Consider the following 16,104-nt stretch of genomic DNA (forward strand, 5'->3'; position numbering starts at 1 on the left):
GGAGGTGCTCTCTTGACTTTACCTTTTAAAACTGGAATCGGGATTTATCTTATCTTTCTGTAAACAAAGTTTCATCATGTGCTACATTTGAGCAGACAGTTGAGGGATGGTTTTACAAAGAATCTATCGTTTTGGTCAGCGTTTTGTTGGATTTATGGGAGTTTTCACAGGTGTCAGGTAATATAAAAATATTTTAATGACAATCAAATATTAGAAATATCTGAAATGAGAATAATGTTTTAATAGGCATTATAAGTTAGAACTTAGGGGTCACTTATAGCTAGTCCAAATAATTATGATGTTTGGCAAGGCTATTTTTATTTTTTTTCTGGGACGCCAGCGTCCCAGAAAAAAAATAAAATAGCCTTGCCAGACGTCATAATTATTTGGACTAACTTATAGCTTGAAAAAAGACAACATTTTTTGTCTTCAAAATAGTTCAGCATTTTATGCTGATGTCAAGTGGGTATCTGCTAGTTTCACCATACACAATTATGCTTGGTGTTGATTTTTTCAAGTGCAAAATATGTTTTAAAAATTTCAGGTGAACTTGTTCGATGACATCATTTTTCTCAGATCCCCAAACTTCACATCCATACAGAAGGATAGGTTTAACTATTTTGTCGAACAGATCAATTTGGCATTTTATTGAAAGGTTAAATAAACAGCTTTTTTGTATAACACCATACATGGCTTTCGTTGCTTTTTCTGCAATTTTTTTCTTTGCTATGTAAATGTTCCTGTCCTAGCAAGATTTATACCCAAATAATTGAACTCGTTTACTATGTCTAGTTTGTTTCCTTTATACAAGAAATGTACGTTACTAGGAGGTCTTCCCTTTGAAAATATCATAACTTTTGTTTTTGCCACATTTACTTTTAATTTCCAAATATCACAGTATTCACTAAATATATATGTAATATGCAGTATGCTGCTAATTACAAGATATGCATGTAAACAAATGATTGGTGTTATATTGCATTTTCATCAATGCACATGATGCATGTGATCACTTATGAAATGATGTACAAATGCTCAAGAAAAATTTGCATAAATTTTGTAATTGATTTTCACTGAATGAAGATAATTAAAGATACTTTTAGAGTTTGGACCATTTCTAAGATATCTCAACTTATCTCAAAGAAACAGTTGGAATCTCTTATATTTTACAAGATTTATAATAATTATAAATGTTTACTAATTTTTGAAAATGTCAACCTAATTTTTTAAATCCTTTCGTACATAAATGTTAACATATCTGGAGGGTATATATTCTTCTTCCTAAACGCGTGTTTTGACCTCAGTTTTGACTGATTATACATGAGGTAGTAATAGGGAAGGAAGTTTTTTATTATCTATAATCAATCATATCTGTTTTAGAATTTCATGTTTAAAAATATAGTCAGGTCAAATTTTATCTATAGGACATTGAATCCAATAAAGATTTAATAAGGGATTTAGGCTTATGATGATGTTCATGTATACATTGGCCTATAATTTTTCATTTGAATTTGCACTGTATTTATAAGATTTAGATTTATCTTGTTGATATCTCATCTCAAGCTGAGATAGTCAATCTCTAGAAACAATTAATATAAGGACTTATAGTATACACATATATTTTATATCTATATTTTACACTTAACATGCTTAATGTTATGTTGTATGCTATATTATTGAAAAATGAGACTTAAATAAAATATTGAAATATAACAACACATTATAGATTACAGGAATTTAATAACATAAACATATTTTAGAGCCTTTGGCACTGTCATCAGGATAAGAATTGCCAAATAAGGAAGTGGTAATATTTATAACAGAGTCATTCTTCACAAATAACCACAAGTCCTACAGCATTGCAATATGGCTTGTAAAATTGCTTTCAGGCCTGTAAAATTCTTATCTACAAGCCAACAGAATCCAACCCTTAAATTTAAACATTGCTTCTGGTTAATGTGGACTCAAAAGTTAAGCGGGAAGACTGCAGGTTACCATAGTTTGGGCGTAGTAAAACAATTGTTAAAAAAATGTGTTTGCCATGAAAACTCAAATGTTATAAATAAAGAAAAATATGTGAATGTTTATTGTCTATTAAATTTTAAAATTTATCCTTCAAATGAATACTTTATCCAAGTTGAAAATCCTTCTGAATTTGCATGAAATATTAAAAGTCATTGTTTAGGCCATCTGAAGTCCACCTCTGTGTGCAAAATTTTCTTGCTGTTAAAGACCCATTGGTGTCCAGTGGCAGATCCAGCCATTTTAAAAAGGTGGAGGTGTTCACAACCTAGGATAAAGGGGGTGGAGGGGTTCCAGCTATATGTCCCCATTCAAATGCATTGATATGCCAAAAAAAAGAACCCCCCCCCCCACTCTTGGATCCGCCAATGGTGTCTGTTTTTCTACTTTTTGGTTTGGTTGTTGTCTATTTGACTCATTCCCTGTTTCTTTTCTGTAATCTCTTACCTCATCTGCTGCAGTCTACACATAGATATATTGGCCTGGAGATAAAAACTGTTTTTGAGAAAGATAAATATATAAAATTCATCAATTTTTAAAAGTGTTGCGTTTACTTAGAAATAACAGTTAGTATAAATTTAAAATGTTTAACATAATGTATGTTAACGATACTGGTCCATTGAATACAGGCTGCCTTTTATTATTTTAAGTGTGTATTTAAAATTCACTAGTAGTGGTATTAACAATCATTAGGATTGCTGATATACACTGTACATGGAAGGAAAGCGGGGGAAGTGTTGAAGCGAGTTAACCTATCCAACAGCACAATGGTTGTTGGACCAGTAAGTAGGAATGGGTAAAAGTAGGGAGAAATATATACTGTTTTACCTGAAGGCTTTAAATTGAAAAAATATCAGATTGATTTATAAATGACTGTTTATACTCACAGCCAAGTCTATTTAATTTGTAGATAGACTTGTAAGTTCAGCATGCTAATTTTTACATATTCATACACAGATTTTGATATCTGTTAATATGACTAATTGATAGTTTATATGTCTCAATGGCATCAATATTCCCTATACTATTTGATCTGTGAAAATTGTTAAGAGTTATCTCCCATCTGGCTTGATTTTGAAAAAGTTATTAAAAAGAGATTAAAAATTATAATAATACAAGATGAAGATATTATTTTGTTAATACTATCTACATGTCAACAACAACATATGGAAGTTTTTAAAGACCTTGTCTGGCTTTACAGCCCTTGCACGGTCGGTAGGTTATTTCATAAAAAGGACCAACTTTGCATGATTTTATATTCTGTGACTACTTGTCAAAAAAAGATGCATATGGCTCCAAAATTTAATGGGAGACAACTCATGTTTGGTAAAGTTAATTACCATATCTGTCTGTGACAAATTACAAAAATTGGTTGGTCAGTTATTGATGAAAATATGAAACCTTTAAGAAACAATTTTTATGATATATTTTCTATCTTCAGATTAGTATCAAGTCAAAGGCCAAAGAATGAATTCCTCCGAAGTAAAGATTTGTCATCTCCAGGTTCTGTATCAGCACCTCATGCTTTCTCATGGCTGGGAGATATAGCACCATGTTTTGGTGTAAATGGTAACAATGTTCAGATAATCGATGAACCAAAACACTTTCATGAGATCTTAAAGGTATTTATTATCGTGATCTTCTGAATAAAACTCCATGAATCATTGCTGACATGTAACTACTTTAGTCAAAATGATTGTAAACTCTGTTTATGTGGCTATAGTGTTTCATAGATATAAGAAGATGTGGTATGAGTGCCAATGTGAAAAAAAACTGTCAATCCAAGGCACAATTTGTAAAAGTAAACCATTATAGGTCAAAGTACAGTCTTTCATTTGCAGCCGAGCAGCAAGCTATAAAGGGCCCCAAAAATGACAAGTGTGAAACCATTCAAACAAAAAAATTTTTGCTGCAGTATCCTTGGATCTTTTTTTTCCTCTGCTTAATGAAAAGTTGGCAGAACTACTATACATGTGTCAATGAAAACTATGGCAATCATATCCCTCAGAGCATTCTGCTCTTTGATTATTTTAGGCATCTGGTGATTATAAAACACACACACACATATGTTGTATTACAAAAAATATATTGATGAAAAATTTAGAAAATACATGTATTTTTTTTTTGAAGAATTACTATTCCAAGGATTAATCATAGTAGCATTGTTCATTACTATAACATATTTAAGGAACAACAAGAGCAAAATATAAGCTAGACTTAAGCTTATAATCTTCTATTTCTTTTCCAGTCAAATGCTAGAAAAGCCACCCAAAGGATTGTATTTACGTCTCTATACTTGGGTACAGGTGAACTAGAACAAGAACTAGTAAGTGTGTCTTTAAGTCAAAAGGAATAATTTAAAGTCCAGCATTTAATCTATTAATCATATTCAGGACTGGGAAAACATAGACTCATTAATAATTTGGTATACAAGATGCATGTTTCAACTTCATAACATGCATAAGACTCATCAATGGCTCTCAAATCAAATATGAAATTAAATAGCATTGAAAACAAACAAAAACAGAAAAGTTGTGCAACACAGGTGATATTAATGTACATCATATACATTTGTATCTCCTGTCATGTTTATTTTAAAATTTGAAATGCAAGTCTTGCTCATAAGAGCATAATTGGACTCCATTTTTAATTGACTATATTGAAGTACATATGTATTTAGAAAATAAAACGCTCCATTGTACATAAAAAGGAACCTTTTTATAGTTAAAAAAAATCACTACAAAAGGTTAACTTTTCCCTATACATCCGCAGTACTTGCCTTATTTAAAGCTTATCAGCCCCTTATCAACTTAAAAATATGAAAAACTGCTTCTAACATACAAATTGATATCTACAATATCATGAAAAGCATTGAAAGGTTTTTTGTGTAGACCATAGCATTTCAGCGTTACCACGATCGTACTTGGGCAGTACTATCAACAAGATAGCGTCACAATGCCACACTTCAGCACGATAAAAAAAACACATCTGCTTCAAACCATCACACCTTAACATGACCATCTTTGTTCAGCGTCCTACATATTAGAACTTTATCACTTGATCAATACTTACTCTGCATAAATTTATCTGTAGCATCGGGTATACTTTTTATAGCTCTGCCTACAGGACTTCAATTCTTTTCCTTTTTTTATTTTAGGTAGATGCAATAAGAGAAGCATGCCATACAGCAAAAACAAATGGCAACAATAATTTAGAAGTACATATCTTGCTGGACTACAATCGTGGGTCTCGTGGAGTTGAGAAAAGTTCTCGGACTATGTTGACACCACTATTAAAGGAGTATAAAGATATAATCTCAGTCCATCTATACCATACCCCTGATTTAAGAGGGATATGTAAGAGATTGTTGACTGGAAAAATGAGTGAAGTGATAGGACTTAATCATATGAAGATTTATTTGTTTGATGATAGTTTTGTTATAAGTGGGTAAGGGCAATATGATTAAGAATTACACATATAGTTGTCTTATTGCAAATAATGTAAACCAATTTATTTTCATGAGCACTTTTTTCCCCTGACCATGGCAAGTAGAAAATTAGTGCAAACATAAATCATTTTGAAATTGTAACACTTTAATCTACCGTTAATATATAAATACATCATAAAAACTAGAAAATCGTGAATATAAATTGCAGCTATTCAGGTAGACATTAAATAACCTAAAATTAAGTTAGTTTACAATAGTGCATTGAACCACATCCATATTTTTACAAATTAGAAAATCAGGCACATTTAGCAAATCAGACCCCTAAAATATGTAAAAAAATTCTCTAACTCTATGGGAATTTATCCCTTTCCGAATCCATTGTATAAACAAATTTAATCAACGTGTGGTTGCTGGTGATCTCAAAAGATCATTGGATGATTTTAAGGGTCATGACCTTTTTAGCTAACTGAATGAATCAAAATATGATAACAGGTGTTAATGAAATTGACAACTTCGTGCAATGTGAAAGGCATTGACTCGAAGGGGATTTTCGGTCAACAAAAAAGAAAATGTCTTTTTAATCATTAGAGAAACAGATTCTTACATAGTTACTCGTGGATTATCGGATTTACCCAATCTCGATAGTTAAATTATAAATTTTAAAGTCCTCACCAAGGCGGCTCGGACTTTAAAATTGATAATTTAACTATCTCGATTGGATAAATCTGATAATCCACTGGTATCAATGTAAGAATCTATATGTAACTGATTGCTTTTATTTAACATAAGTTTCCATACCATCTTTTCTTTGACATTCTGAAAAATAAATTTAAACACACTACATGTGTACATCCTTGTTTTCAAAGATATTTTTTAACTACAGAATTTTGAATAATTATTGCTGAATGGGAGGGGTTCAATTCACAAATTGATTATATTCCAAATGTGCTAATTGCTATGGTTGTCATCTTTTACAGTATATTCTTATTTGTTCCAAAAAGATGAGCACTTTTTGACAGAAATTTCCCGTTTTATGTTGAAATAAGAAATTTTTATTTGTTTAAAATCAGAAAAAATTTCAAAGTCTCTTCCTTTATTTTGAATAGTAATATTTAAAAGTATAAACACACCAAATGTGTACTACTTTCTTTCAAAGATATTTTTAGAACTGCAGGCTCTGGCAGATATTATATGCATACTCACGATGTTTAAAAAATTATAATTATGAGCATGTCAAGGATGTTATGAGCATATTTAGACTGTTATTTATGTTGATACAGACCAAAAACAATACAAAATAAACAATACTTGAAATATTTTACCAAAGGAAAAATGACAGTTACTGCAATAAATTGTATTTGTTATATTCAGTTCAATCATGCAGCGCCATTATAAAATTTGGAATTATCTCCCCTTAATTAATGTTATTTAACATTTCTTTTGTTTTCTTTTTCAGTGCTAATCTGAGTAATGATTACTTCACAAACAGACAAGACAGATATATCCTGTTTAATGACTGTCCAGAGTTGTCTAACTTCTTTACAGACTTAGTGAAAACAGTTGGTTCATTTTCATTCCAATTAAAGGAGGATAACTCTGTTGAACTTCATCTTCAGTGCAATATTCATCCATTTGAAGGTAATATTAGTTTTATGAATCGGTACCATATCATTAAAAGAAGACAAAATTATAAATTCCTGAGTGACAGTTGAAACTCAGTTGAAATTCAAGTACTTAATGAAAGGTCTATGTCTAAATCATACTTAAAGCTGCCACAATGGACTTTGCCCTAGCTATACAAAAGGTGAATTTGGATTGGGCAACAGTAAATATCAATCAATGTTTAGTATGCCTCTGTGCTCTTTGTAATGGAAATACCCTTAACTAAACCTGGATATTTATGAAACTCTTTTTATACAGGGGCATCATCTGTGTCCAAATGATTTTTTTTCAATTTGTATGCTTTTGTATTACTATGCCTTACCTACATGTAGTAGAGGAACAATATATTTTCTGGTCACAGCTTTTCTAATTTCATACTCATCTACTTTTCAGGTTCAGACTATGAATTCAAATTAGAAGCCAAGAAAAGAATTCTGAACCTTTTGAAGAAAAGAAATGACAATGAAAGTGTTCAATTACCTGAGATAATAAATCCAGACAGTTTAGGAAATTCAAATTCTTTGGACCAATCAAATGTGACCATAAATATTGATAATCATGTGACAGGAAGTGATTCAAATTCAGATCAAAGTGAAATAGATACTTGGATTTACCCATTGATTCAAATGGGACCATTCGGTATTGTAGACGATGAAGTGGCTATGAAATCTATTTTTAGAACTGCTGAAAAAGGAGAGGAGATATTTTTAGCATCTGGTTATTTCAATTTAACCGATCATTATCTTCAAGTCATTTTACAAGAGTCACAATCAAAGTATAATATACTCATGGCATCACCAGAGGTAGGTTTCATTTATTAATGGAACTCAATCAGTATAATCCAATCTCATGTTGTTCTGTATGAATGTGAAACATCTGTTGACCAAAAGTCAAACCGTGTAAATGACGTCATTGCACAATTGGTTCTATCATTACTATACTTGTGTTCCTAACCAAACACTGATAATTAAAAAAATCAATTGGTATATTTATGATGCATTTAAATCAAAGCTTCCAAAACGGTCATATATTCCGGACAATTGTAATAAATAAATGTCTGGTAAAAGTCCGGCTGGGAAAAGCATGAAGCGGTCTTTTACTTTTTAAATATCAAGGCTTTTTGGGTCATTTTTACATAATTCACGATCTTTTTGACCCAATATTTTGCCTTTCACAGCCACAAATTTTCGGTCATAAAAGTGACATGATGATTAATTACTATCAAAACAACCCCTACTTCAATACTTTCTAATTTTAATCAAGGCTAATTAGTTGTTGGACAGCTGAAATCAGTGAACCCTGAAATCTACATGTTCAGGTGACAGGTAAACTATTTTCAGTACCGGACATTGTATAAATTGATCGGTCTATTAACAATTATTTTTTAACATTTCAGCGGTTTGTATCTTATTGATTTAGTCCAAAAGATTAAAATTATAAGAAATACATTTATAAACATGATTTGATGAAAAATTTTAAAAGGTTCTAAACATGTTAAATGAAAAATCTTCAACTAGGTAGTATAAACTAGAACACAAGTGCACATGTGCACAGGTGGGAAGTTTAATTATGCATCCTACATTTCTTCATAAATGCTAAAATTATCATTGAAACCTGTATCTAAAGTTCATTTGAAGTATTTTGTTGAAGAAATAACGTGGAAAGAGCTTCTTCACTCAGTCGTGCTTTGTAAACGTACAAGGATTTTACATATCCGTATATGGTCCATGTTTTACCATATCATGTCAACATCCGGTTTAAAAACGAAAGTAAAGTTTTTGACAACATTATTTTGCCCAAATAAAAAGACTAAGGCAGATATGAGCTCGCTGATGTGCACACTTTAAATTATGCACTGTCATTTTTAACAGTTAACGTCAGAACATCAAATTCATATCAAAGTAAAGTTTAATAAACGTTTTTTTAATCTAATGTCAATCATTGGGATAGCCATCTGATTACTATAATTCATTTAAATTGCCTGTTGTGACTTAGTCTTAGGGATTACAATAGGGATCAGATATAAAACGTCGGGCTGGCATAAATATTTTTTGGAAGCCCTGATTTAAATATGCTTAAAAGAAAAGAAAAAAATGATAATTGAACAATAAAAAATTCCTAAAGAACACTTGTGGATGAATACCTGGCAGCTTGCTTTACAGTCCTTAACATAACAAATTGTACTATAGACTCAAAAATCAACAACTCTTTGGTGATTCAAGCACACATTTTGTACTCCTACTGCTAAGCAAAGTTTGATTTAAAGACCAGATCATTTTGTTCAAACTCTGTATGAACTTTTTGTTAAAATAATGTGGAAGTTATAAAATAGTTGTAAAATAATGTCTTATTCTTTCAGGTAAATGGATTTTTTGGTGCCAAAGGTTTTGTTGGTGCTGTTCCAGCAGCTTACATTCATATAGCTAAGAGATTTTTCAGACTTACGGGTAAATACGAACAACATGACAGGATCAAATTACGAGAATACTTCCGAGATAAATGGACATTTCATGTGAAAGGATTATGGTATTACCTAAAGAAAGATACACTACCCTCAATGTCTATAGTGGGATCTGCTAACTTTGGTAAGATATTTTTACATCAAGACATTCTAAATCATAATTTGATATCTATAGATAGGCTTGAAATGATATTGACCTTACTTTATAGATATAAGAAGCTGTGGTATGAGTGCCAATGAGAAAACTCTCCATCCAAGTCAATTAGTAAAAAGTAATCCATTATAGGCAAAAGTACAGCCTTCAACACAGAGCCTTGGCTTTGTTTAGTTTCATTTTATTCTGGCTACGACTCTACCTTGACTTTTAGGATAATTGTCATACAAACCTCTTTATTTAGTTTTATTTCCTTTTTCTCCCCCTTTTTTTAATACTGTGTATCTTGTAGTTCTGTTTCTGTTTCTCTAAATCAATTTTTTGGTGTTTAATGTGTAAATGGATGGGGATTAGATGGTTCTTACAGTTGATGCTTTAACTACTTGACTCTCTGTTTCAGGATATAGATCTGTATATAGAGACTTGGAATGTCAGTGTGCAATAGTAACTAACAATACACAACTACAACAACAGTTAAAGGAGGTAAATATTGGCTGTTAAATCTTTGAATGTTCATTCAAATCTCAGAGGGATTTAAAAACAGATTGTTTATAAAATATCTACATGTAATATGAAGTTTATATTTTTGAACCTAGTAGTCATGTTGAACAGAAACCATGCCTTAAAAAAGAACATAAGGGTACCTCAGTTATTATGCTGCTTTTCAACAATGATTAAAGCCCTGTAGTTGCATGTGCTGTCATTTATCTGATAGAAAATTACCCTTTAATTTATTGTCTGATCAAACAATGACTGCTTTACTTTTTATACGACCGCAAATTTTGAAAAAAATTTCGTCGTATATTGCTATCAAGTTGTCGTTGTCGTCGTCGTCGTCGTCGTCGTCGTCGTCGTCCGAATACTTTTAGTTTTCGCACTCTAACTTTAGTAAAAGTGAATAGAAATCTATGAAATTTTAACACAAGGTTTATGACCATGAAAGGAAGGCTGGTATTGATTTTGGGAGTTTTGGTCCCAACATTTTAGGAATTAGGGGCAAAAAAGGGCCCAAATAAGCATTTTCTTGGTTTTCGCACTATAACTTTAGTTTAAGTTAATAGAAATCTATGAAATTTTGACACAAGGTTTATGACCACAAAAGAAAGGTTGGGATTGATTTTGGGAGTTTTGGTTTCAACAGTTTAGGAATTAGGGGCCAAAAAAGGGCCCAAATAAGCATTATTCTTGGTTTTTGCACAATAACTTTAGTTAAAGTTAATAGAAATCAATGAAATTTAAACACAATGTTTATGACCACAAAAGGAAGGTTAGTATTGATTTTGGGAGTTTTGGTTTCAACAGTTTAGGAATTAGGGGCCAAAAAGGGACCCAAATAAGCATTTTTCTTGGTTTTCGCACCATAGCGTTAGTATAAGTAAATAGAAATCTATGAAATTTAAACACAAGGTTTATGACTATAAAAGGAAGGTTGGTATTGATTTTGGGAGTTTTGGTCCCAACAGTTAAGGAAAAAGGGGCCCAAAGGGTCCAAAATTAAACTTTGTTTGATTTCATCAAAATTGAATAATTGGGGTTCTTTAATATGCCGAATCTAACTGTGTATGTAGATTCTTAATTTTTGGTCCAGTTTTCAAATTGGTCTACATTAAGGTCCAAAGGGTCCAAAATTAAACTTAGTTTGATTTTAACAAAAATTTAAACCTTGGGGTTCTTTGATATGCTGAATCTAAAAATGTACTTAGATTTTTGATTATTGGCCCAGTTTTCAAGTTGGCCCAAATCGAGGTCCAAAATTAAACATTGTTTGATTTCATCAAAAATTGAATAATTGGGTTCTTTGATATGCCAAATCTAACTGTGTATGTAGATTCTTAATTTTTGGTCCAGTTTTAAAATTGGTCTAAATTAAAGTGCAAAGGGTCCAAAATTAAACTAAGTTTGATTTTAACAAAAATTAAATTCTTGGGCCTCTTTGATATGCTGAATCTAAACATGTACTTAGATTTTTGATTATGGGCCCAGTTTTCAAGTTGGTCCAAATCAGGATCTAACATTATTATATTAAGTATTGTGCAATAGCAAGTCTTTTCAATTGCACAGTATTGTGCAATGGCAAGAAATATCTAATTTCACAATATTGTGAAATAGCAATTTTTTTTTTTTAATTAAGAGTTATCTTTCTTTGTCCAGTATAGTAAGCAAGAAATATCTGCAAGATTTTTTTTTAATTAGAGTTATCTTTCTTTGTCCAGAATCAACTTAAATCTTTGTTATATACAATATACAATGTATATTCACTTTTTCTACCAACTGATAAATTTAAATAATCTTTACCATTCAGTGATAACAAGCAGTTTTTTTACATCTTAATATTTATGATGTATTTAAATGAATATTAATTGTTGCAAACTTCATTAGAATATTTTAATTGAAATTAGTTTTGGAATAAGGGAAAGGCATGAAAGGGGGATGTGATTAAAAAATTAGGTTCAATTTTTCTCATTTGAAATTTCTTAAATAAAAAGAAAATTTCTTCAAACATTTTTTTGAGAGGATTAATATTCAACAGCATAGTGAATTGCTCTAAGAGAAAACAAAAATTTTAAGTTCATTTGAATACATTCATTCTGTGTCAGAAACCTATGCTGTGTCAACTATTTAATCACAATCCAAATTTAGAGCGGAATCCAGCTTGAATGTTGTGTCCATACTTGCCCCAACCGTTCAGGGTTCAACCTCTGCGGTCGTATAAAGCTACGCCCTGCGGAGCATCTGGTTTAACCTATTTGATTTGTCTAGATAATGAAATGAAGTATTTTGTGTGGAATTCATGGCATGTTTTTAGATAAGTTAATGGAGGATTTTTAGGGTAAATTTGCTACTTTAAACAATATAGGATTTTTTTGGTTTTGTCTTAGTAGAAATTCACTGTGCATATACAAGAGCTGAAATAATTTTTTTTATAATTGTGTCAACAGCATGTTGATTGGTTATACATTATTAAGGTAAATGACATCAAATCCTTGGTTATTTTATTTATATGTCAATTTTTTCAAAGATATTGCTATAAAGGAACTTAACAACATCATCTTTTTCAGGAACATATCAGACTTTACCAGGGTTCAACTCTTGTTTCCAGGGAGACATTCTTGCAACAGGATAGACATGTTCCATTATGGATTAGAATAGTGACACCACTAATCAGGCATTTCTTTTGACGGCCTTGGACAACTATAAAATACTATTGTTGGTCTGAATAGTGACACCACTGATCAAACATTTTTTTTAGAGTCCTTGGAATACTGCAATGTGCTGTTGTGTGATTTTACAAAAGAGTATTATGACATATGATACTTCGTTATCTCATTATTACCATTGATATTACTCCTGTAATATACCTTGTATGTAATATGGGAATAGGTTACTATTCATAGTATAACCAAGGGTAAATGAATGGAAGGATGGATTCCAAAGTCAAAATTGGTGTTGAATTGAATCAAAGAATAAGAATTGATCAAAAATATTTTACATATTTAATCTGTTGAGGATTTTGAAGCAGTATTATGACATTTTTTACCGTCCCTTAATAGGATGGATGTAGTTAATATTTTGGAAAAAAATGAATTGAACGTTAAAGCCGATCAAACATATATTTTGTGAACTGCTGAAGATTTTATAGCAGTAGGATTACTTGTAACCTCCCTGTTATAAGAAGAATGTAGTTGCTACTAAGATAAAAAATGAATTAAACAGAAATGCTGTTTAAACATATATGCTGTGAACTGCTAAGGTTTTTGAAGCAGTATTATAACATTTTTTACCTCCACTTTTGAAGACAGATGTTGATGAACTGTGAAAGAAAAAGGAATTAAACATAAAAGCTTATCAAACATATATTCTGTACTGCTAAGGTTTTTGAAGCAGTATTATAACATTGTTACTTCCACTTTATAAGACTGATGTATTTGCTAATGTGATCAAAATTTGAACATAATACTAATTAAACATATTTTCTGAACTGCTGCTGATTTTAAAGCAGTATTATGAAATTTGTTACCTCCCCTTTATAAGACCGACATAGTTGCTGTTGTGATAAAAAATGTAATTTAATGTAACTGCTGATAAAATATATATCAGTATTAATATATTGTTACCTCAACTTTGTCAGACTGATGTATTTGCTATTCTGATCAAAATTTGAATGTAAATACCGATCAAACATATTTTTTAATTTATTGATGATTTTAAAGCAGTATAATGACATTTTTTGCATCCCCCTTATAAAACTGATGAAGTTGCCATTTTGATTCGTATGTGAACATATTTTTTAATAGGTTAATTTTCCAATAATTGCCTAGTAACATATAATTGGATAGTTTACTGAGGGATGGCAGTGAAAATATATAAATTTTAGAGATCAAATAAGAATAAGAAACAGTACCTCAAAAGATATTAAAGAATAGATTGAAAATATGAACTTTTTTTAAATATATAAATGTAGAATCATGCATCAAATGATATACTTCTACAGAAAAACTGTATACAAAAAAGTGAAAATCACTAAAGTACTGAAATCCAAGGAAAATTCAAAAAGGAAAGTCCCAAATCAAAAGGCAAAATCAGGAGTTCAAACACATGAAACAAATGGATAACAAATGTCATATTCCTGACTTGGTACAGGCAAACAAATGATATTTAAGGTGACAAATGATTGAGGAAATAAAACAGAAAATTCATTGCTTTTGGGTTACCCCAGAAAGTGTATTTATATCAAAAGGAGTATGTTCGATAAGGTCCTAAAATGGCCCCCTTTTTTAGTGTAAATTTCAAATTCAGATTCATCGACCAATATCACGATAAATTACAGCTAATACATTGACTAGCTAGGATATAAACCATTTTGTTGAAAATTTTACGTTTCTGCGTTTCATTATGACGTCACAAGTTGTACTCATATTGATTTTTCACGAAAAAATCAATGAAAATGGGTAAATTTACATAAAGTATTGGACAGGAAACATAGAGCGCATACGTCGACAACAAAGATCTTTTAAAATAATGATTGTAAAGACATTTCACATGTCTAATTTGAATCTTAAGCTTGTCGACGCCTGCGCTCTATGTTTCCTGGTCCTTCATTTGGTTGAAATCTTGCTGATTTTGTCAAATTTCACCAAAATCACTTATTTTGACCTTCTTTTGATGTACAAATCAACGTGTTATAATTAAACTTTGACAAAAACAGTTCTGTGTAACTTTCTAACATGTCTTTAAGGCAACTTAAGACATTTATTGTCTTGTAACTATGAACTTTATAATTGAGGCCAAATATGGCCCTTACCGAACTTACTTCTTTAATTTTTATGTAAAATAACATTTCAATGTATTCCAATTAAATTAATAGTTACAAATATTCCATTAAAAAAGACGCTCAAAATTTGATTTCTCATAAATCCTATGGTGGTCTGTGTCAAATCAGTACTAAAGGGGATTCTGTTGAGTAAAAAATACCTTTGAGGTAGATGCAATTCAGATACTTTGTTTTAATCATTATAAATTTACCTGCTGGTCAGAGCATTTGTACAAGAAGATATTGGCAACTGTGCTTACTGACACAGAGAGATTTTGTAATAATGGGACTATTTCCCAGAGTTTTAGTCTTGATGTTTTATTAAAAATTCTGAAAAAGAAACAAATAATGGTGTTGCATTTGATTTTTTTTCTGCTGATATTAACAAAAGTCATCTAAGAAAAACCCAAGTCATGATTTATGTCAAAACAAAAAACATATACAACAGGCAGCATCTAATGACGACCTCTGAACTGGTTTCTGACTTGAGATAGGCACAGACAGAATGTGCTTTATCAACTGATGGCAAGTCAATGATTTTGTTTGTTTTCTCTCAATGGATTTATAAAAAATTGAAAACAACACGTTTAATAATTTCTTTCGTTCGAAGCGCTTTTCTGGATTTACCTTCATCAGGACCACTCAAAGCCAAACATTTGAAATTTGAAGATGTATAAGTACCGAAACCGTTGAAGAGCTATATGTCAAAATTACCTAAAATAAATAGCCAAATTCATCTTAAGCCAACTTTGCCTGAGGAAGTTGAAACCTTAGTTTTGTAATAATTTCAATTTATTAACGGACAATTTTAGTAAAGTTTGTTAAATCATGTCAGTACCAAAGTACTGATGATACCCTCGGGGACTGAAAGTCCACCAACAGAGGTATTGACACAGTGATATAAAAAATTGAAAATAAACTCATCATAGAAACCAGACGCGTGTTTCGTCTACAAAAGACTCATCAGTGACGCTCAAATCCAAAAAGGTTAAAAAGGCCAACAAGAAAACAACACAATTGATAATTTCTTGTGTCTGAAGTGCTTT

The 16,104-nt window shown here is 31.0% G+C and overlaps 1 protein-coding gene across 1 annotated transcript; it reads left to right on the forward strand.

Annotated features, from left to right (window-relative positions):
* The first annotated feature begins 4 nt into the window (after window positions 1-4).
* Window positions 5-14,740, forward strand: LOC134724760 (CDP-diacylglycerol--glycerol-3-phosphate 3-phosphatidyltransferase, mitochondrial-like). Its single transcript, XM_063587984.1, has 9 exons — window positions 5-177; window positions 3,464-3,644; window positions 4,271-4,348; window positions 5,180-5,469; window positions 6,927-7,108; window positions 7,526-7,935; window positions 9,492-9,717; window positions 10,148-10,230; window positions 12,807-14,740. The coding sequence occupies exons 1-9, from the start codon at window positions 107-109 to the stop codon at window positions 12,924-12,926; spliced, it is 1,641 nt and encodes a 546-aa protein (XP_063444054.1). The 5' UTR covers window positions 5-106; the 3' UTR covers window positions 12,927-14,740.
* Window positions 14,741-16,104: the final 1,364 nt, after the last annotated feature.

The sequence above is a fragment of the Mytilus trossulus genome, chromosome 7 (assembly GCF_036588685.1).
Source record: "Mytilus trossulus isolate FHL-02 chromosome 7, PNRI_Mtr1.1.1.hap1, whole genome shotgun sequence".
Lineage (NCBI taxonomy): Eukaryota > Metazoa > Mollusca > Bivalvia > Mytilida > Mytilidae > Mytilus > Mytilus trossulus.